Source organism: Calidris pugnax, unplaced genomic scaffold, assembly GCF_001431845.1.
Source record: "Calidris pugnax isolate Ruff unplaced genomic scaffold, ASM143184v1 scaffold25, whole genome shotgun sequence".
NCBI classification, from domain to species: Eukaryota; Metazoa; Chordata; class Aves; order Charadriiformes; family Scolopacidae; genus Calidris; species Calidris pugnax.
Window position 1 is genome coordinate 543,091 of NW_015090805.1, and position 24,636 is coordinate 567,726.

At 35.3% G+C, this 24,636-nt stretch overlaps 1 protein-coding gene across 16 annotated transcripts in view; it reads right to left on the minus strand.

Annotated features, from left to right (window-relative positions):
* The window catches only part of CASK (calcium/calmodulin-dependent serine protein kinase (MAGUK family)), a 186,898-nt gene that overhangs the window by 32,712 nt on the left and 129,550 nt on the right, over positions 1-24,636 (minus strand). For all 16 annotated transcript variants that reach the window (XM_014938109.1, XM_014938108.1, XM_014938104.1 and 13 more), the window contains 4 exons: positions 7,586-7,663; positions 6,186-6,266; positions 3,753-3,941; positions 3,150-3,228 (listed from right to left, as the gene is read on the minus strand). In XM_014938109.1, the coding sequence (XP_014793595.1) occupies positions 3,150-3,228; positions 3,753-3,941; positions 6,186-6,266; positions 7,586-7,663 (427 nt within the window). The remainder of the gene's footprint in view (positions 1-3,149; positions 3,229-3,752; positions 3,942-6,185; positions 6,267-7,585; positions 7,664-24,636) is intronic.

Sequence of the window (24,636 nt, forward strand, 5' to 3'; positions counted from 1 at the left end):
TCTTAAAAAAATATTCTGAAAGAAAAAAAGAGGCTCTGTGTTTACTGTATCATGCCAAAATTAAATTGTGTTTCAAGTTAGTGTAATGGTTATTAAACACTAATACTGAATCAGAAATAGCATATGCCCTAGAATAGTATAAAGATTCTTCGGCATTATGCAAAATATAAATCTGATGGAATTAAATATTAGAAGGAGAATCAGACTCAGTAATATCCCTGTATCAAATCATTTCAATAGTGCACTTAAATAAAATCCCCTCTTCTGGAGCATTTCCCATTTCTGTTACTCTGACAGGGAATCTTGTTCTGTTCATTCTCTGGAATGGCGCAGGGTACAGAAAAGTTGGGAATAAAGCATGGATACTTATACTTAGCAGTTGACGGTCATTCTGTTTTGGAGGGCAGATACATTGATAAACTATAGTAAGACATTTTCAGTTAGAGGGAAGTGGCTTTTATTATTTGCAGAAATTTTTTTCTCTTTATAAATATTCTTCTTGGAAAAGAGCATTCTTGGCATTTTTGAATAACGAGTCTTCCATACCATTTGTAGCTCCCATGATATCTGTGCTTAACCATCTGATGTTGGTTGCTTTTAGTTCCTTTTCTATTGGCAGTGCTGTGTTTATTTAGAACTTAAGCTATTCATGAATTACTGATGTATAACACATCTGTAATAATAAAGAATGGGTGTATTTCTGGAGTAAGTTATTTCCTTCTTTGTCTTTGCAAGTCATAGTGAAGACAGTTTTAGGAGGTGTGTGCTCTTGCTCTGCACAGAAGTATGAGGAATCCTACCGTATAAGGAAGAAGACAGAACAAATTCTTGGAGTCCCTATTCATAAACATGTTTTGTAGCCAGAAGAAAATTCTGTAGCTTGGAAAGTGAAAAGCTGTGAACATATAATCATATTTTCACTAAGTAATAACATACATTTTGTTAGAAATGAATAAATGTTATCAGGGGTATCAGTGTTTAAAAAAAAAAATCAGTGTGAGTTTTATATTAACTCACTTTAAGAATGTAGCATAGACAATGTACAAGTGCTGTTCTTGTGGTGAGGTTAAATGGGCAGCCTTTAAGCCCTCTCTCTTCTTCAGAAATCTTTTTAAATGCCATATTGAGACCTCTTCTTAAATGAATCTTAAGAATGAATTCACGTTTAAGCATGTATGCCCCAAAACCAGGCAGTAAAGAAAAACCTGTGGTTTAAGATATTGAGAGCTGCTGAGAACTCAGGTTATAGGCAGACCACCTGAAAATAATATCTACAGTATGAGTAGTCTAAACAGAATCGACAGGTAAAAAGTGAATGGACAACTGAGCTAAGTTAAGGCACAAACACAAAGGTGAAAGCCAAGACATAATTAAAAGCCTGAGATCTATGATGCAATTAATTTACTTATACTATAAAAGCAGACAAGTCAACAAAAGGACAATTTCTAATGACTGAAACTGGTATTTCATTCTCACTGAGCTCAATCGTCTGGAAGGGGCATCCTTACAAGCCTATCTCACTACTACAACTTTCCCACCTTCTCAGTAAGGACAGCTATAACCAGCAGGACTAGATACAGCTGGCATAGAGACAGGAGGCAGATCACAGCAGCTACTATTTTGTGATTAGGAATTGCTCGGTTTGTACTTAATACTGCTAGACCTTAAATTACATAGTTTCTGTAACCTTCCCAGCAGATCTATTATCTAGCCTTTGCTGTTATTGCTGGCTGTTTTCCATACAGCAAGAGGATAGAGCAGAAACAACATTAAAAAAACATGAAACAAACAAAAGCCACAGACCGCATTCAAAGAGATGTTGTGTTTGAGATCAGTCAACTTATATTTGTGTTGTTCTATTAACTAAAACTATTATAAATATAGGTATTTTGAATGAAGCAGTGAAGCTAAGAGGCATCTAGAGCACTAGATTATAAACACTTAAAAAAAAGATAACAATACTACAGAAACAGTGAAGTGTAGTTCATTTTCAAACTAAACCTATGTGCAGAAGAGCTACCTTAGATAGACGAAGCACTAATTTAATGGGTTAAATTTCCGTCTAGCCAGTTTTTTACCCAGCAAAGTGTATGCCTGTCATGTCACCTTGTCATAGGAGATCAGGTCAGGTCAGTCAAGAGGACCTGCCTTTCATAAACTCATACTGTCTGGGTCTGATTGCCTAGTTGTCTTAAATGTGCCTTTCAGAGGGTCACCTAAAGGAATACAGAAGTCTATATGAATTCTATCTTTGCTTATATGAAAAGTTTTATCTTTCCCGCTTCTTGACAGGTTTGATCATGTCAAGGAGACAAAGTGAATACATCAGGGAAAGTAATGCTGTATCCTTTCACTGTTTCACATTTTGTCTCCCTAATTACCTGTTCCTAGCTTCCTTTGAAATTGAAGAGTAAGCTAAAAGGAACTTTGCTCTGACAAATGATGAAAATCTTTGTGCTCATCCAAAAAAAAGATGGCAAACTGGAAAAACTAAAGTAACCATTTTAAGGGTGCAATCCAAACTTGCAGATAAAAACCTAGCAGGGAAATGTATCTGTTTAAAGTAGGAAAAAGCCCAGATATTTTCTGACATCTGATCTGGACATACAAAGTGGAAAGGAGTAGACTGAAGATGAGAAAAGATTTGTCTGCAGGATTTGCTATAGTAGTGAAAACTGAAAATAATGATAATATTTTTATTTCACAAATTGTTTTATGAACTTCAACATCAAAAGTAAAAGGATCCTCAAGAATTGTGAAAATATATAGAGAAATTTAATTTTTTTGCTGAAAAAAGCTTCCATTTTTGCAAAGAAAATACTGTAACTAGTCTAAATTTTTAATTTTTTTTTTTTTAACCAGAGGATTAAGTAAGTACACCTACAGGCATTGTTGGCGTATCAATCTCTTACTAAGCTATACTTCCATGATCTTAATTAAGGTGTAAATGAAACATAATGGGCCTTCACTCAAAGAGATCTGCAAATGGAAGGTAACAAAGGCAGTTGATAGGACTCCATCCAGATACACAGGCGCACTACTATGGCATAGTAGCAATCAAAATGAGGAGCACGTACTGTTACATGGTTTGTAGAAAATAATCTAAAAAGTTGTGTTTGAAGACAAAACTATTTATGACACATGATTACCTTGCCGGTGAATCATTCCTCCGTGCATAATTCTTGCCACAATGCAATGGTTCAGTTCATTCATTTTTAAAGTGATTCCCTACAAAAAGAAATGTTTATACTCTTAAAATACAATAGCAAGCAGTGATTCTTGAGTGGTTAGAACAGTCACTTTTCCTCAAAGCTTGAAGGCAAGGTATAAATTTTAAAGTTAAAAAAAAAACTTCGCTACTCACTTATATATGATCAATGAAAATAGATGCTATTGATAAAGTGAAGATGCAATAATTTATGATATAAGCATATAAGACTCTGGTTTGTTAAAATTGTAATTTTGTATTGAAATGCAAAGCGTTCAGTTTGGTTTAAAGCGTAATCTGCTATGCCCACTACAAGGCTGTTTCTAAACAAGAACAGCTCTAGTGGTACAGTGGTAGTATGAAAGTATACATAGCATTTTAAGTTAAGTATATACACAGGAGGATATTTATCTGCAATGGCTGTTGAACTATTCCAGTTATACTGGCAACCCTACTTCAAAATGCAGAAAGTGTTATTCAAATCATTATAATACTGGTCTTTATCAGTACAGAGTCAAGAAAAATACTGAGGTTCCCTCCATACCATTGGTTCATCTGTGTTCTTCTGGAACTGCACCAGCCGAACTCGTGTTACATTCTCCATATCCATGTCGCCGTTGGCGCTTTCTGGAGAATCTCCGTTTAGGTATGGAGACGTGGGAGGAGGTGTGACTCTCAGCGCTTCATCACTGTAAACTTCATGTGCCACTACATCATGAGTTTGAAGTAAGGCCTAGAGGAGATTACAGCAACAAAATATCAGACTTCCATCGTCTCTGACGCCTCCCACTTGTTCCTCATTCCTTTTTTGAAGCTTTCCAGAAATTAAAGGAAATTCAAGCTATTTATGCCTCATTTTCCATATAGGAACTTAGCCCTTAAAAGAGTCTAAGATAAACTTCAGCAGACTGCAAACGCATACACACACACCTAGCCTTTAAAATCTGCATACGTAACCCAATTTTCTACTGTAGATACGTCAATGAGAATGATGCTGATTTCCTCTCGCCCACCTTCTCAACACCTGCAAGGTGTCAAAACTAATCCATCTTTACTTATGTGCCTAGACACAGAATTGGGAAGCTACCTTTCTGAGCAAACTAATCTATAATAATTACCCTAGTAAAATGAAAAGATATTCAGATCCCGTGGTATTTCATTCTAATAAAGACTGGCTGTGGATTGATACTGACTGAAAGAATGAAATACTACCCGATTAAAATTACAATTTAAACCTGCTCAAATACTACTTAATTAGTTTTACTCTGTTTCTTGATGCAAAGAATGGTACAACATGTGATTGATTAGATGTATTTATTTATCTTTGATAAGCAGAACAACTGATTGTAGGAACTCTAAGCTAGGGAAAGACATGAAGCCTGTGTAACTGTAAAAAGTGTAACATAGTACTATGAGATTGGACAAAGTTGGATAAAGTACAAAGATTTGCAAAGCAGTATTCAGTAGTATCAGGGCTTTTTATGTTATGATGTTCCACTGTTCTCCAGCGTATCTTTATGAGCTCTGTATCACATTTCAGATTTGCATTCAACTCTTAATAAGAAGTATATTATAGTTAGCTTGCTTCTCTCCAAAAACTACATACAATTTATGTGTGAACATGCTAGCTCTACTCCCATACTAACTCATCAAAGACCAGAGATAGATCCTGTCTCTATACCCAAATGGATGGGTTTCTCAGATCAGGATTGATAATTGTTGCTGAGTACAACATAAAAATCCCACATAAAAAGTCTGCATTAGCAATTACTGTAATGAAATAGGAATGGACCGACAAATAAAACAATTGGGTTAGTGACAACCTGAGGTACCTACTGAATGCATTGCAGTAATTTTTACTTCTGACAAGCTTCCATCTTGCCCTGTGGACTAAATGCCCATCATCTGCTGTATTACACTGGCTGAGCTTCTGGTGTACATCTTCACGTTTATTTTTATCTGAAATGAGTCTAGTTTGCATGCTTTGGGACTCTTACATGATACAAGCCAAAGCATTGCAAGGGGATGATCAGGAGATTCACTTCAAAACCACACTCCTGATCTGATTTAAAGTACTGAAATAAATGCACCCAAAGCTACAGTGGCCATCAAAAAACACAGTGGCACATGCAGCTATCCAGATTTCATCTTATACCTGAATACTGGGTTGGGTTCAGCTCACTCTTTCCTGGAAATTAGGTTTATGCTTCAGACTTACAGTAATTCAGCTTTCAGGTGAGAAAATTCCACAAAGCCCCCTGCATATAATCTTTGTGTTAGGGAAAGTCAAAATCATGATTTTAAACTGATAATAGTGTGCAGCACATTTAAGCAAACATTTTTATTTCTGAATTTATGATCTTCATCCACAGCATGAACAAAAGAAATCCTTTAAGTAGTTTCAAAAGACTGGACTTCAGTAACTAGAACCAAGTTACTAAAGTCACATCCCTGAACTTAGAACAATTACTGCCCACAAATCAGGTTTGTAAAATAGACACAGGAATTGGTATGTAACACAAATTAACTAAAATGCACAGACTCTTGATTTATTGTAAAATAATGTTAAATGAGCACTAATTTTGCAATGACTTCACACACCTTTATCTTAAGATCATCCTGGGAAAAGAAAAAAGAGGACTCCAGCTCTACCTATGAACATCCAAAAGGATTCATTCTTCTTTTTATATACAGCCCAGCTTCCTCCAAAAAGACAGTGAAACTGCCCCATAATTAGATTACTCCAACCTGCTGATGGTTTTCAGCAGAGTAGTGGGGCCCAACAGTAGTGATAATAGAAACTATTTTGCTAGACCAGCAGATTAAAAATATTTATTAACAGGTACATTGTGTTCTATGCAGTTTCATCAAATGCAGATTTTAGGGGGAAGTTACTGAAATTCAGTTTTCTAATATAAAGAATATACATAAAAACGCAACAAACAAACAAACCCCAACAAGAGTAACACTTGCTTACCATGAAATGAGGTTGTGTTAAAATACGCTTTAGCTCCTTTGCATCATTGTTCTCTGGGTAACATGAAATTTCTTCCAATACCTGCAAACCACGCAGAAGAAATGCACATAGTAACTTTCTTTTAAATAAAGCTATTAATCAAACAACTGAAAAGCCTCACTGGTTAGTCAGAATATCTCCAAATGATTATACAAAACAACGTTTCTGACAGAAAAGGGCTGAGGAGAATGTGCCCCCCCTCCAAAGAATAAAATACCCCATTTCAATTTTCTTTCTATGAGAGATTAAAGCAGAACTTTGAAGGAAATGGTTGCTCTTTTTCAATTGTCAGTATTCCTCCAACAGCTAAAGATATGGAGACAGAAATGAAGCACTAATTTATAGGTGACACACATCACCACCACCAATTGCAACTTTCACACATGATCTCAACTTACTAAAACAATCAATTTAAAAGCAGAATTAAAAATACTCATAAAATCTTCTCTCCACAAAATAAATAGTTAAAGAGATAAAGTGTAGGTGGTTCAACTACTACACCACCTTGAAGCTCCAGGTTTTATAAAATCTGAGCCATACTTCAGCTTATCATTGAGGGAGGGTGGAGGCAGGAGGCGTTTGCCTGCAACCTAATACTTTTAACCTTTATTTTCCACATGCAACTACTTGGACAACAAAAAGTGGAGTATTTTGTTTCTGGAATCACCTCTCAGGATTAACTGCCAGGAAATTTTGCAGAATAGGACATTGGGGTGTCTACCAGCGTGACTGCAGTTACTACACAATGATTTAGTCTTCCTGTTAATTCTGTATTAATAGCACTATAAATACTGTTTTCCTATGGCATTACCCCCAACAACTGTACCTATTTTCACTGATAAAATAAAATATAACTATTTATTTTTTACAACTTGCAATAAATAAACATATAAAATACTATTTGTCAGTTATAAGAGTTAAGAACATCTATGTGTATTTATCTTTCATCTTAATGGGCAACCTTCATTGCATTTCTAGGTCTGCTCTTCTTAGAACTATCTATGATAAACTTGTTTTTTCAAAATACCTGGAAACATATCGGGTTTTTGTGAATAAGTAGCATATAAACCGAACATGAAAGATTACATTTACATAACAGAAATATTCTTTTTAAGACTGCCATTGTTGCAGCAAAGGTTAAATGATGAAACTCAGTAATATATACATAATCCTCACAGATATAATGGAATTCTGCAAGTTTATGCAACATGTTATGTAACTTAAGTAAGCAACAGTAGAGTACCAGAAATAATTCAGGTTATGAGCCAGAATACGTATCAGTATCTTAATGAAGAAAAAAACTGTTTTACTTTAAATACAACCAAACTTTCAAAGTAAAAAATGTATTTTAAAGCCATTACCTCTTTGGCTCTCTGTACAGCATCACTTGGAGGATTCCTGATTTGTGGCGAAGATTTTGTGTTTATTTTGTCATAAAGCTGAAATAACAAGAAAACAAACTACTGAAATCATATGCTACTTTATATAAAGTAATGATGAGTGCTAACAATAGCGTGTTTATGTTACCATGATTAAGACAACTGTTAAACTGCAAGTCCCACAGATGTTTTGTATACAAAATCTAGCAGCTTAGGCTTTTGGCTTCCATTTTAAAACATTTCCTGATTTGAACAGTGCCATAGATTCAGAGTTCATAGGATGACATGGGAAAGTTCAAGAGGTTAAGGGATTCTGCAAATCTCCCATGCTTTTTCCACAGATTTACAGAAACTATATTCTTCTGCTTAGAAGCGATCCTATGAATCTTAAATAAATGCTGTGAATTATACATTCTGCTATAAAATCAAATTGATCCGCATATCCCACTTTTCTCAACAAATCAATCGTCAAACATTCTGAACAGTAATTTAAATAAAGCTCAGAATATGGGAAAATGATCTTGAAGACACCTACAAAAGCCTAAGTCTTTGGAGAACAAATTTTACTAGGATTTTCTATAAGACAGAAGAATGCCAATGCACTTAAACAGGAAATCGTAAACTTTCCAGGTTAACTATTTAAAAAAATCCCAACTTTTAAAACCCTCTCAACTATGCAAAACACAACAGGAGATCTATTTTCAATTTCGAATTAGAGGTAGATATTACAGGTTCTCTTTCACTCAAACCTGAAAGACTTGCATATTTTAAAGAAATAATTGTATATAAAGAATAAAAAGGCACTGTAATAACTACTGTTTTTCAAATAAAAAACTTTTGGCTTACATTTCAAACAAGATAAAGATGGTCATGCCTGTAATTATTTCCTATTTATGTTAGGCTACTTCTTTGAAACATAAGACAGAAAAAAGATATAAACAGCTATTTTTAGGATATTAGAGAAATTTTTCATAGAATCATAGAATGGTTTGGGTTGAAAGCGACCTTAAAGATCATTGAGTTCCAGGCCCCCTGCCATGGGAAGGACATCTCCCACTAGTTACTGGGAGGTGTCACAATGACAGCGGTGAAACACTGCAACAAGTTGTCCAGGGAAACTGGAATCTCTCAACTTTGGAACTACTCGAAATTAAACTGAAATTCAAAATAGTGTTTGTAAACAAATATTCAAAATACACACGGGACTCTAATACCTTCAGGAAATCTTAACAGTGTAAAGGATGAGCTAAGAAGAACCCCCCAATTAGGCTGCTCAGCAAGGAGTTCTCAGGAGCTTCCTCTGAGAAGTTTACAGCTCCATTGTTTGGCTGAGGATGGCCTTTGAATAAGCTACAAAAGTGTCACCTTCTCTTTCTCACATGAAACACCATTCAGTTTTAGAACAGATGTAAACTGCAATAAATACAATCCAGTATCCTCGTGTCCCTTAACAATCAAATGCACATGTTCACCATTTCAAGTCCATACACAAACAAGAAGAGGAAACTATGTCACTGCCAAAAAACACTGCCTGCAGGACAGTTATACCACTGTCTTGGGAAAAGTAGGAAAGTCAAACCAAATCGGTTTATTCCACATCCAACAACTTTACCTTGTGCTGCTAAAACACTGTTATACTACACAGTTTAAGCAGTCTTGACCACTGTTGAAGTTTTTAAAATGAAAGCTTTCTGCTAGCTTATAATCCATGAAATACTTTAGTTGCAAACTTTATTTTACCTTGCCTTAAATAAGTAAAGAAAACCTACCCAAACTTCAGCAACCCCAAATTATTAAGTACCACATTTATACACCTGTTGAGAAACTGCATCAAGCCGTGTGTACCGAGTATAGCACAGCAGGATCTGCTGAAAATGCATGATACCCAACCAGAATATTACTGAATGTATTTTTCTGAAAGTCACACATATATTCTATTTAAGATTAATGGAATTACAGAAAAGTTAGCGTGAAAATATTTTATTAGTTATTTCTAGCAATTGTATAAAAGCCAAGTCACTGAAGTTGCTGATTTCACTCAAGTCACTATGTTATTGTGATCCAAAGTAACCGGCAGTTTAGAGATAGAGAAACAGTTTTTTTTTCACTATCAAGGGAGGATAAGTTATCTTTTGAGACTAGGAAGGAGGCAAAAAGGAAAAGTAGGAAGCAGAGTGCCTCTAAGAATGCTTAGAAAAAATCAAGGCAAAGTTCAGACTAAACAAGGGTGCATTTATTTTTCCACAGTGCCTTCGTGCTGAGTCACGGCACTTAAATTTCATCTTCCAGGACTGATACTTACTGAGATTTGCTTCCAAGGCACCAAAACATTAGGGGTTACTCTGACAGTACTAAAACCTTCATATTTGCATTAAGGCTTACAGCCTATATATTACCCAAGCTATAGGATCCATTCATTTTTCTCTGGAAGAAGAAGACAGCTTCAACTAGACAAAGGATGTATTTCTCTTCTTGGGTTCTCTACCTCCAATGCTCCTGACAGTAGAAGGCACTCATTCCAGTGTGGAATGGAAGCATTATGCAAACAGCCTACTCCAAATTACATTTTTACCTCGAGTATGTGTTTTCCTCTAAACTTGTGTTCAACCTTAACTCTAAAAAGCAAGAAGCAAACAAAACCCACAATAAATCTGCTAAGAAACCTGAACCTCTCCAACCTGAAATGCATTCCTAAATGGTAAATTCCTAATTAAAACCAGTGACATTTCATGAAGGTATGCTGATTTAACAAAAAAAGAAATACACTTTTTCATTTATTTAACTGGGTTACCATCACTTTAACCTTTGCATGCAAGGAAAAAGAAAAGCCTAGTTTCTGCCCAAATAAAAGGTCATGCATCTGAGAACAAGGAAGAGAAGTAACATTTAAAGGGGAAGAAGTATCTTGTCAGGGGGAAGAGGGAATCTCAGGCAGCCAGAAAGCATAGTCAGCAATGTATGAGTTTCTTCCAGGGAAGACTACAGCCACATGCCATACCACAATGACAATTATCAATTAAGAATAAGGTTGTTATATGTCTTTGTGGCGTGCCCACAATAGACCACTGTTCAGTTCCACGTTCAAAATACAGGAAGGATGTCAAGAGGCTCCGAAAAAGCTTTCCAAAAAATATCAATCATCTCTCCCCCTACTGTACTACAAAATGCTTAATCAAGACAGAAGTTTGATAAGGGAATTCAGTTTAAATGACAAAACTGTCACATGATCCAAGTAAAAGGAAGTAGTCAAGACCAATTCAGAGTAGAATTAAAGTAGAAATATCAACATTGCCGGTAATTAAGGGTGTAATGCATTTACTCTCTTGGGAATTTTTAAAAATCAGAAACAGACATTTTTGAAATTGTATACTCTAGTTCAAATTAGATCATGGACTTTTTAGCTTAAAAAGGCACCAGGCTACATAATGAAAATTATTTCTCCCAGTCACATATTCCATAAACAACAGATTAAGCTTTAACATTTCAGTGTAAATAATGTATTTTGTAATTTGTTGGACAATGACATCTATATCCACAAAACTGGTGTTTTATGAATTATCCTAAAGGGAACCAATAGCAGTAGTGAATGATTTATTTTTGTATGTGAAGTTAAAGAAGACTTTCACACGAGAAAATCCAAATGACATAGAGAAAAATGTTGTTTGTCAATTCCTGTACAATACTTTTTTTAAACACACTGTAGACGTTCAGCTATTTGTTACTATCGCTGTACTCTGAATTACTTTTAAAACAGGAGCTGACCGTGGCGTTCACCACGTCAAAGTTTCTTTGTCTTTTTATAGAAGGGCCACAAATTCTTACATTTTAATTGTGGTTCTCAAAATGATGGTTAACGCTGTCTTGACCTAAACCTGTTTTAATCCCTTTTTAACAACAAAACAGCTGTACTTATTACTGACATGTCATGTTAGTAACAGAAAAATTTCCTAGTGAAGGCAATCTCAGTATCTATTTCACATCTCATCTGGAAACAACCTTTTGTTCGGGCTATCTTTCCCTGGTATAATGCATTATAACACTAAGTTATTTTGTAAAGTAGTGGCACAAATTACAATACAATTAGACAATACACAATTATTACACACTGAAGGCAATAAAATGATGAGACTTTTCAAATCTATAAATAAAGACACAAGAGTACGCCATGAACCATTTATCTTGCTCAGGCTCACATGTTATTATGTATTTCTAATGCTTCCTTAGGAGAAATTAAAATAATATTATATGCAAGATTGTATCAGAAGTACAATTTCGACATTAACTGGTTATGCAGTCAAAGCAAATATAGTAACATACAACCAAGATATGTACCTTTAAAAACATGTCAAGTAATAATAACTAAAACCAGAAACAAAGGAAGTATTAGTACCTTTTAGCACTTGCCTTATATTTTAATTTTTTTCAATATACCATTCCAACAATGCTTTCACAGAATTTTTTTGGACATTAAAAAAAAGTCTGGTTCTAATGTGTCTGTTGTTTGGTATGTACTCATATAAACAGAAGGATGAATCCAGGATATAGTTTTGTATTTCTCATTTCCAATTTTAGTAACTGTGTGTGAATTTTTTAGCATTAAGTTATTAAGTCAATTTCAAGAAACAGATTAACTCTAACAATTATTAGTCTTTACTTGTTACAGAAGATGATTAGAAGCTTTCTGTCAGAATACAGCAGAAGCTGGTAAGAGGAGAAAAACATACACTATGTATTAATGCACTGGAACTGGTGAAGCAGTCCTATCTTCTTTGCAATATTTGAAAAAAAGACTGGTTTGCAATCCTTTTCAAATATTTTTGCAATTAAACAATAGCTATAGCAGAAGCAATTTAGAAGCAGGAATTTACAGCTCCAGAATTTGTCTCTGAAAGCATGTGAATTCAGAGGTTTCATTTATACACATTAACAAGAACATTTGTTCCCCTGGACATAAGAATCCAACACACCTTTACATGAACATTTTACAAAATGTTTAAGAAAACTCTGAATGAAGTCTGTTTGCATACCTCATAGTTTAAAGTAAACATTAATGACAATTAGTCAGGCTTTATATACTCCTGTGGTACAGAACACATTACTACATGCAGTTGGCTACACAATTTTAATCACAGAAAACCAGCCTGCTTACAGTGCTGTTGTCTTTCATCAGCCCTGTAACCCTAAGTCCATTAGGGACCATATCAAAGGTGGTTTCTTGTGGAACAGATTTAACTGGTTCATTCTCTGGGCAATTTTACCCTGGTATAATGCATTATAACACTAAATTATTTTGTAAAGTAGTGGCACAAATTACAATACAATTAGACAATACACAATTATTACACACTGAAGGCAATAAAATGATGAGACTTTTCAAATCTATAAATAAAGACACAAGAGTACGCCATGAACCATTTATCTTGCTCAGGCTCACATGTTATTATGTATTTCTAATGCTTCCTTAGGAGAAATTAAAATAATATTATATGCAAGATTGTATCAGAAGTACAATTTCGACATTAACTGGTTATGCAGTCAAAGCAAATATAGTAACATACAACCAAGATATGTACCTTTAAAAACATGTCAAGTAATAATAACTAAAACCAGAAACAAAGGAAGTATTAGTACCTTTTAGCACTTGCCTTATATTTTAATTTTTTTCAGTATACCATTCCAACAATGCTGTCACAGATTTTTTTTGGACATTAAAAAAAAGTCTGGTTCTAAAGTGTCTGTTGTTTGGTATGTACTCATATAAACAGAAGGATGAATCCAGGATATAGTTTTGTATTTCTCATTTCCAATTTTAGTAACTGTGTGTGAATTTTTTAGCATTAAGTTATTAAGTCAATTTCAAGAAACAGATTAACTCTAACAATTATTAGTCTTTACTTGTTACAGAAGATGATTAGAAGCTTTCTGTCAGAATACAGCAGAAGCTGGTAAGAGGAGAAAAACATACACTATGTATTAATGCACTGGAACTGGTGAAGCAGTCCTATCTTCTTTGCAATATTTGAAAAAAAGACTGGTTTGCAATCCTTTTCAAATATTTTTGCAATTAAACAATAGCTATAGCAGAAGCAATTTAGAAGCAGGAATTTACAGCTCCAGAATTTGTCTCTGAAAGCATGTGAATTCAGAGGTTTCATTTATACACATTAACAAGAACATTTGTTCCCCTGGACATAAGAATCCAACACACCTTTACATGAACATTTTACAAAATGTTTAAGAAAACTCTGAATGAAGTCTGTTTGCATACCTCATAGTTTAAAGCAAACATTAATGACAATTACAGTCAGGCTTTATATACTCCTGTGGTACAGAACACATTACTACATGCAGTTGGCTACACAATTTTAATCACAGAATACCAGCCTGCTTACAGTGCTGTTGTCTTTCATCAGCCCTGTAACCCTAAGTCCATTAGGGACCATATCAAAGGTGGTTTCTTGTGGAACAGATTTAACTGGTTCATTCTCCACTGTCCTCAACAGAATGCTTTTCTATGTAACACCAACAGACTCGCAGCAGGGCAAAGTCTGGATGTGCCCTAATGATGGGCTTTCTTTTTGCTGGGTCATTCTATTTTGAAATGATAGCAAATAACTCTGTCCCCTACCCCTAGTAGCCCAACCCCCAACAATTTCACTCAGCAATAAGAATAAACACAATTAAAGTTTTCTAATACTTAAAAAAAATAAAAATAAATTAAAAATTAGAAATTATATAAATTATATATAAATTATAAAATTTAATGAAATTTAAAAAAGCAGTAAAATGCCACAGCAATTATAATCTTTGGAATTTCCAGACTTTTGAATACTTTGCATCTCAGCCTCAATCCTCAGCACCAGTTCTTCTGTACTCACTACACAGAAAATCAAAATTAAGAGCTTGCTCTAGAAAAGCTTAATAATCACAACTGATACATTAACAAAACTTGATATAACAAACATAAACCGACATTATAGCTAATTAAGAAACTGCTTCTTAATAAGTTTTACTTTAGATTTTGCATGCTAGAACACAAATGCTATGAAGAGAATACCCACGACATATCAAGCAGTGTCATTATCAGCTGACAAGCTTCGTAGGAGTTCGAGACTTTTTGTCTTCTGCCTGTATAAAGGGAACTCGTTTCTTCTGATATTTAAAAGCAAGCAGCCCAAAGCCTAATCCACAATCAGGAAGGCAAGACAAAACAACCAACTCTTCTCTTCTGACTAGTTTTTCAGATGTGCAGAAATTCCTTTTTAACCATTTCCTGTAAGAAGAGTCAGAGCACTGCCCGAATGCAACCCCATTCAATGTCACACTGAAAAATTTAAATACATGACAACTAGCAGAAATTTAGCTTCACTGCCTGGTCTAATCTTGAATGTAATCAAAGTTAGATCACACAGTGAAATCAGTAAGGATTTTATCTATCCAAAATCTGTAAGTTTCTGAAATGCAAATGAGAAACTTCTGTTAAAACAAGAGATACTGAACTGCTAGAGCACAAAACCCCATGATCTTTCAACAAATACACATTTTGTGAGGATTCAGTTGTAATTCAGACAGATACTGGGTGTCCAACCTCAAATATGAAATCCCCAAATAAAACCATCTAAAAATAATCATTAGAACATGTCCTTATATTTTTGATTTTTGCTTTCTGAACAATATGACCATACGCAACACAGTGATATTAAAGGACTGTTTTTATTTATTTAGATTTTTTTACCATCTAAAAATTCTTGGGTGGAGGTGCTGCCCCTTGCACAGCAACATTTACCAACAAATAGGCTTGATGCTGTTACCTTTCACAGTTCCCAGTTGAAAATAAATTAAAAATTAGAAATTATATGAATTATATATAAATTATAAAATTTAATTAAATTTAAAAAAGCAGTAAAATGACACAGCAATTGTTATCTTTGGAATTTCCAGACTTTTGAATACTTTGCATCTCAGCCTCAATCCTCAGCACCAATTCTTCTGTACTCACTACACAGAAAATCAAAATTAAGAGCTTGCTCTAGAAAAGCTTAATAACCACAACTGATACATTAACAAAACTTGATACAACAAACATAAACCGACATTATAGCTAATTAAGAAAATAGTACTGCTTCTTAAACAGTTTTACTTTAGATTTTGCATGCTAGAACACAAATGCTATGAAGAGAATACCCACAACGTATCAAGCAGTGTCACTATCAGCTGACAAGCTTCGTAGGAGTTGAGACTTTTTGTCTTCTGCCTGTATGAAGGGAACTCGTTTCTTCTGATATTTAAAAGCAAGCAGCCCAAAGCCTAATCCACAATCAGGAAGGCAAGACAAAACAACCAACTCTTCTGACTAGTTTTTCAGATGTGCAGAAATTCCTTTTTAACCATTTCCTGTAAGAAGAGTCAGAGCACTGCCCGAATGCAACCCCATTCAATGTCACACTGAACAATTTAAATACATGACAACTAGCAGAAATTTAGCTTCACTGCCTGGTCTAATCTTGAATGTAATCAAAGTTAGATCACACAGTGAAATCAGTAAGGATTTTATCTATCCAAAATCTGTAAGTTTCTGAAATGCAAATGAGAAACTTCTGTTAAAACAAGAGATACTGAACTGCTAGAGCACAAAACCCCATGATCTTTCAACAAATACACATTTTGTGAGGATTCAGTTGTAATTCAGACAGATACTGGGTGTCCAACCTCAAATATGAAATCCCCAAATAAAACCATCTAAAAATAATCATTAGAACATGTCCTTATATTTTTGAACAATATGACCACACGCAACACAGTGATATTAAAGGACTGTTTTTTTTTGCTTTCTGAACAATATGACCATACGCAACACAGTGATATTAAAGGACTGTTTTTATTTATTTAGATTTTTTTACCATCTAAAAATTCTTGGGTGGAGGTGCTGCCCCTTGCACAGCAACATTTACCAACAAATAGGCTTGATGCTGTTACCTTTCACAGTTCCCAGTTGTTGTACTTCATTTACCCCAGAAGGCAAATACACTGCAAATCTGAAAGAAATCCATGACCTACTGAATGAAATAATATTCACAAGTGGGAATATCAAAGACGCGCTAAAATGAAAGAGTCAATTAGATAACTCATTGACCACTTCATTCTTTCTTCTGTTTATTTATTTAGATTTTTTTACCATCTAAAAATTCTTGGGTGGAGGTGCTGCCCCTTGCACAGCAACATTTACCAACAAATAGGCTTGATGCTGTTACCTTTCACAGTTCCCAGTTGTTGTACTTCGTTTACCCCAGAAGGCAAATACACTGCAAATCTGAAAGAAATCCATGATCTACTGAATGAAATAATATTCAAAAGGAGGAATATCAAAGATGTGCTAAAATGAAAGAGTCAATTAGGTAACTCATTGACCACTTCATTCTTTCTTCTGCCAGTTGCTTCATATCTCTTTTTTCCATGCAAAATGTTACAACCTTCCCATGGCTGCCTCTTTCCTTGGGATTCTATGCTCTCATGGAAACATGCCCCTGAAGGTAACAAATCCTACTGGAAAACACACTGAATAACAAGGTCACAGTCAGCAGGGGCTTTATCTTTGTTTAAAGACGGTTTGTTCTTAAGGACTATGCCTGAAGCTCGCTATTAGTCATTTCCCAGCACAATTCTACAGCACACATTACAGCCCTGTCCTGTGTGACAGTCTGAAGCATATTTAAGACTCTACTTTGTGACCTCCAGAGCATCGCAGGTTACGGCCCTCCCCAGCTTCAAACTTTTTGCTGTGTGATACACTTATTGCAAAATAGGAGTACGACCAACCTGTGCATTCAAGTTCCTTATACAGTGACATGCTGTGCAATTAAACAGTGAACAAAAGAACTTCAATAGAAGGTTTCAGGAAGTAGTTCATCATCTAAAATGAAGATTCTCTGACACAGTACTCACAGAACAAGACAGTCTGAAGCAGTATATTTAATTCTGTCTGAACAGACAGCAGTTTGCTTCTGTCATGCCACAGAACTGACAGCTGCCATCATTGCAGCTTGTTACTTCAGACACTGACCTACAGTAACCCTGACGGAGGTTATGCTAATTTGAAATACCCAATTTCTTTCTACATATTCACATTCGTGCAACACAGAAATTATTTTTTATGTAAAAAAAAAAATAAATCATATAGTAGCAATGAGAATCCTGATTTTCACTTTAATATTTATTATTTATGTGATAAAATTGAAAGACACTAATTCTTCTTTTACTTTTTAGAGGAACTTTTATCCACAAAATGTAGGCTAACTGCAATTTGTTTTTAAAAGTCATCTGTATTCTTACATATTCATAAAGTGTTACCTGTAGAACAGGTAACAGAAATGAACATTAAACAAGATTTTCTTATGCCTTTACCTACAACAGTAGGTAAGAAAAAATGGTGCCAGGTAAACTCAATCAACCCTACGGAATTTCAACTTTTACTCCAAGATGCTTACTGGTTTTGGGACCATTCCACATTTGGGATTCTTCACTTGTTTTATTTTAAATCAAGAACTTTACTTTTGGGGTGAAGAAAACAGGAGAGAAAAACCCAACCAAACTGGGCAAAACGTTTTTCTCTGTATATTAGTTCAATTCCCACTGCACATGATTGGTAAACAATTGTCTTCTAGGCAGTAAGAATTACAAATGTCATTGTATTACATACACAAAACCTGAAATCCTGACCAGGCAAACCTGACATACCAATGAAGCAAAACATCAACTGGAAAATATTTAATAAATGTTAGCAGGCTGTTAACAAGTACATTTCTGATGCACACAGAGGATACTACATATTTCTTAGTGGTTAATGCCTTGCTACTGGAAAAAGAGGAAATATATTAACTGATCTATTTCAAGAACCGCTAGAATAAAATTCCTTGACCTTTCAGTTCGCTATATGTAACAACAAACACTGCCTTTGTGGTCCTACTGAGTTCCCAGACCAGCATCTTAGTAAAGCAGAAACAACCAAGGTTTATTCTACTGAGGATGAATATAAAGTAAAGGACAGAAGGTGACAGATATAGTATCTGTTTTACTGAGGTGGAACCCTGAAATGGTTGTAGGCTTCCCTTCAGAGGGAAAACACATACCCCTAGCCCCTAAGAAGTGCACAGCCAAAGGACTGTGTATGCATTGCCTTCATAGGAATCCACAGGGTGAAAATGAACCCAGAAAAAGAAACGCTCCTCATTGCCTTCACAGGGTCTGTCTGTTGGTAGCAATTTGGTTATGTGACAGTTGGAAGGAAAACAGAGCCCTTTGCCAGTGTTGGCAATAGGCCAAGATGCCAAGAGGCATTATACATGTTACCACTCAATACTTTATCATCTAAATCTTGCATTGACATATTTTGTATGCTTGGAAATGCTAGAATTACTAGAAGGTTAAGGTATAGACCACTTAAAAGGTTTTCCGTTCTGTTATGTAGCTAAATGTTGGAATATCAGTTGCATCTATCTTTTGATCAAAACTTAAAAAAGCAAAAGTGTGTTCAAGTTTAAATTCTCTCAATAGGTTACAATCCTGTAGCAAAACTGCACGCAGTCATGACCTGTGCAGAAATCACACAAAGTTCACTCTAAAAATAAGGCTATATAAATCTATGCTGCTCTAAACCCACTGTGCTTACCTATGCGGGTGTAACCATTTTTTAACTGTAGTTCTTATACTGCTAGTTTGGACAAGCAGCAATTTTAGCTTTTAAAATTATAAAGGAAATATTTCTACTTATGCATATTACGTGGCACATTGCGTTTTACAGGCTTCATAGAACATCAAATATTTTCACAATTTGCTCTAAATAAATCTTTGATCTAATTTTATTTTAAAAATTGTTTTATTTAATAAAAAAATTATTTAAACCAAGTAGTTTTCATAGTTAAAAGCAGATTCAGAGACACATTTATGCTTATACTGGTTCAGACACATGGTTAAGTGTCAGGATGTTCAGTAATCTCTGACTTGTATGTTCTATTCCTTTGCAAGGGGCTAACTTTTTACCTTCAGTATACATAAGCTATAAACAAATTTTAGCTCTATTGTAGAACATACTCCTTTTTAGCAGAAACTACTATGTGCTATAGACTTATTCTGTAAATTCAAAGCCTTCACTCTTCAGAAGTAAAAGAGTTGAGGAAAAGAGCATATTCTTATAAAATAAACTGCAGGATGTGTGAAATTTTTTTCCCACAACTGTCCTTTTAAATTGTGCCTCTTGATTTGCTTCATATTTACCAAAAAATCTCTTTTTTTTTGTTTTTGAAGTACTACTAATAAACAGTTATGCTACTCAATAATCACACAAGACATTATTTCCTTATATTTAATTTTAGGTGCTCCTACCTAAATGCCTCATTCATGTATAATGAATCCAGACTCTAGTATCAGACAGCATTATACTTCACTGTCAATTAGAACTCTAACCTAGTAATTTGTCTCATATTTTAAGAGAAACCCACATTTTACTCATCATAAAAATTCTATTGACTGTAGAAGCTGCACTTCTCAACAAACGATAACAGATGTTAAAAGATATGCCAGACAGTACATGTACATAGCTTGCCAAAGAGGAAGAGGTTGCAATTTAGCAAAATTCTACATGCTATGCAATACATATAGGTAAACATATGTTCTCTCAAATTGGGAAGCAAAGCCTGGGGTTGAATAACCTTAAATAAATACATGCTACACATAGTGACAAAACAAAACTGATTCAGATTTAAGTAGACTAAGATGTTTCCCTGCCTCTTCAAGGGAGGTGGGAACTCTTCAATTTCTGCTGGCATGAGTTGACTGCAGATACTCAGGGTATCCTTCAGGCCTTCCCTATACACTACAAGACATATTCAGTACACCTTCTATCTTCCTCTATTTCAGGAACTCTCTGCCCAAGGCCCTCCAGCCTAATTTTTTTTAAGGTTCTCAACTCCATTCTGTGGTGAGCAAAGCCTGGGGTTGAATAACCTTAAATAAATACATGCTACACATAGTGACAAAACAAAACTGATTCAGATTTAAGTAGACTAAGATGTTTCCCTGCCTCTTCAAGGGAGGTGGGAACTCTTCAATTTCTGCTGGCATGAGTTGACTGCAGATACTCAGGGTATCCTTTAGGCCTTCCCTATACACTACAAGACATCTTCAGTACATCCTCTATCTTCCTCTATTTCAGGCCCTCCAGCCTAATTTTTTTTAAGGTTCTCAACTCCATTCCTGTATAATAAGCCAATTTTTTCTCTGTTCACATTGCAAACTTTGTAACTTCTTTTGGAAAGATGAAAGAAGTAAAACTAAGATGAGATACCGCTTTGCATGTAAGAGTACCATGAAAATGTGCATAGCAGTCAAAAATCAACACAATGAAATTCAATGGTCCCATTCTCATTCTGGAATGTACCAGCAGTACTGTTGTCAAATATATGGCTGTAGATCATTACTTCACAAGTAATACTTTAACATATTTGTAATTTTAAGGACACAAAAATCCTGTTATTTCAATAACATAGTCACTTTTTTTTTCCCCTGCATCAGATATCCAATTGAAGCTGATCTTAAAACAACAAAAAACACCTTTTAACGATGACACCAAGCAGCTGATCAGATAAAAGTAAGCGTAGAAGACACTGAGGTGCTGAAGCAAGACCAAAGAAGAGCAAGGGAGCTGGTGAAGGGTCTAGAGTACAAGTCCTGTGAGGGTTGTTCAGCCTGGAGAAAAGGAGGCTGAGGGGAGACCTTCTCACTCTCTACATCTGCCTGAAAAGAGGTTGTAGCGAGGTGGGGATTGGTCGTTCCTCCCAAGTAACAAGTGATAGGGTGAGAAGACAGGGCCTCAAGTCGCTCCAGGGGAGGTTTAGATTGGATATTAGGAAAAATTTCTTCACCAAAAGGGTTGTCAAGCTTTGGAGCAAACCACTCAGGGAAGTGGTTGAGTCACCATCCTTGGAGGTATTTAAAAGATGTGTAGATGTAGTGCTGAGGGACATGGTTTAGTGGTGGACTTGGCAATGTTAGTTTAATGGTTGGACTTGATGATCTTAAAGATCCTTTCCAACCTAAATGATTCTACAAGCATCAGGGAAAACTAATCCCTTAACACAGGAAGGGCTCTAAAAAGAGTAGTGTCACATGGACAACACCTTGATACACCCCACAGAATAATCTGCCACTGTATTGCCCCCCAGTTTCCAATATGGATAAATGACATATAGCAGTAACTACAGACTCAGGTTAAGCCTAAAGAGGCCTCATTCCCACTTCTGTCAGCTGAATTAACTTCTCAGGGTTAGATCACCATCTTGAAGAAAAGGATGCTGATGATCACAAACCTCATCCCAGGGGGATATAGAACCCATAAAAAACTAGCTAAATCCACAGTGATTACAAAGCATTGGCAAAAACCACAGCTTCTCACCTGCTTTGTGACATTGAGCATATCTTGCACCAGGAGGTGCTAATGTTGGAGTTGCAACCATTTTTGTTTCTCCCTATCCATGTAAATTTTTTGTAATGATATACTGAGAATAAAAAAAACCAGTCAGCATGTACCAGCCAACTACTTGAACAACTGGAAGTAGGAGGCAGTGAGGCCTGACTGACTTCAAAGACAGAAGCATAGTTTGCTGGGCTGTTACTATATTGCCTTTGGGTATTTTAATGTAAACTCAGTGTAGACTGAAATATCATTCTGAAGAAAGCTCCCAGCATCAACGAAGTGGAAGTGTTAATCAAGGTTTATGGGCTGTATCCCAGGCGCTGTAGCATTTCTTTGTAGCATTTTTGTCATTGCTCAAAGTCCCAAGCTCCTGGAGAAATAATAAATCAGAGAATCTAAAGTTTTATAAGGAAAAAAAACCCAACAGGTAGCTCTTATGGTTAAAAAGGAACTGAAGCTAACTTGAACTACACTCAACATAAAACGAAGTGAAGAAAATGTAAATTCAGATATGAAAATGATCCTCTTTACCTCAAAACAGTATCAGTGAAGTTAATTGCCAGGAATACAATTCTAGTGTTCTTTGACAGACCAGAGCTCAGTAACATAAAAAACCTCTGTAATCAGAGTATTTTAGAGTAGGGTTTGGTGGTACACACAGACACACATGCTTGCACAGACACTCACAATGACACACCACTGAAACAGGGAAGATAGCATTAGGTCAAGGTGAATAGGCTAAATAGTACAGTTCCCACTTGTAGTACATACTTTATTAATCTGAATTTCACTTGGTGATTCACCACATTAGTACTGTTCTTATAAATACCCAGAAATGACAGAACGTTACTTAGAAAGAAAAGAGTTTAAGTGCAAAAAAGCAACAATCAGTGTCATGTAATCTGATACAGCATTTTGCATTGTTGGTGGATGCATAAATTTCTCAAAAATGAATCTTAATCAACATAAAAGTTACTGTTAGCTCATATTTGTATTAGTCCTGTGTTTAAGAGACCCAATCATATATCCGTGTTATGTAACATAGTAAAAAAGCATGGATGAAAAATGGTTTCTGCTCAGAAGACTAACTATAAGACAAATTCTCTAAATAAATTTGTAAGACAGAGAAACAGGAAGAACAAGAAAACAATGAGATGATGCTGATTAGCACAATGATCTACATATCCCAGGAACACAGAAAATGAAATGCAAAAATATGAAGGAAGTTGAAAATGGAAGGTATTTTAGAGAATGAGTATGAAACAATGCAGAAGAAATTCTAGAATAGCCTCTGCTTTTAGTGTCCTTTCAGATATGGCCTTCCAGAGAAGTTACCTGTTAGAGAAAAAGCATCCTGCACCAGTGATGATGATCCAGCCCACCTGCTGAAGGAATTCTTCAAACAGTTCTCCCTAAGGCGTGGTCAATGTTCTTCTACACTACTTGGGAAAGGAGTTTCCATTGCTGTGTGAGAGAGACAGTCCCTCCCACTCCCTGGGGCTGAGCATGCTGCCTCTGCTGGACTGGGATAAAAGCCAGATTTGGTTCCCCAAATAGCAAGGTGCTTTCCTGCCAACATAGTTTCTTTTTTTTTTAACAAATATTTTCCATTTTCTTTTGTCTTACAAGCGTATCAATTACAGGATAATTAAACACAGGAAAACAAGGTGTTTTAAAAATGAGAAAGGATTATTTCACGTAAGGATAACGTTCTGAGGGAGTTTAGCAAGACATCTAGCACACATACACTTTCTGATCTGTTTTTGCAAAACAAACACATTCATGTTTCACTAAAACATGTTCCACTTGTTAGTTTTAACATAATCAGCATTCAAGAGGGTAAAGATCAACGTTGATCCAAAAACCTTGAACCACACTATGTGATTCACATAGAAAGCCATTCTTATTCAAATCAAAACATAAAAAAATTAGACGATTCATGAAAATACTTAAGCTTTTTATAAACAGCCGCTGGTTTTATTTTCTATATCATATGACAGATATTCCATTAATCCATTAATGATTTAAAAGAAAATAAAGGAAGAAGGAAATCAAAGCGTCCTGAAAATAGAAATCAGTATGTCTCTTGCTTTTTTTTTTTAAAAAGGATAGAATAGAATTGTTAAATTAATACACTTTGCTCAAAAAAGAGCAAATCAGGGATAAATGTATGAAGAGCTTAAAACATTTTCAAATAGAGAATTATAGTATCAGCTGTAGCTGGACACTGCTGAATAACGGATACTTTTACAAAAGATGTCCAAATTTACTGTGCCAACGCCCAACGTTGAGCGGGTAAACTGAACAAACCAAAACAAATCCAGTAGAAAGCTTTAGCCAACCATGTAAAAGGCTAAACTGAGGTCCCGAAAACATTCTTTCTAGCAAAAAATATGTTTCCTTAAAAGTCTGGAGTTCAGGACCAAATCTGTTTGGATGACCGAGCTCAAAAGAAATACTAAGGGAATTCTGAAGTGTGCATGAACGCATGTTCCTTTTAAACATTACCATTAGGAGTAAAGGACAACAGACATAAGAGCAAGTTTCTCTTAAAAAATCAGTGTGC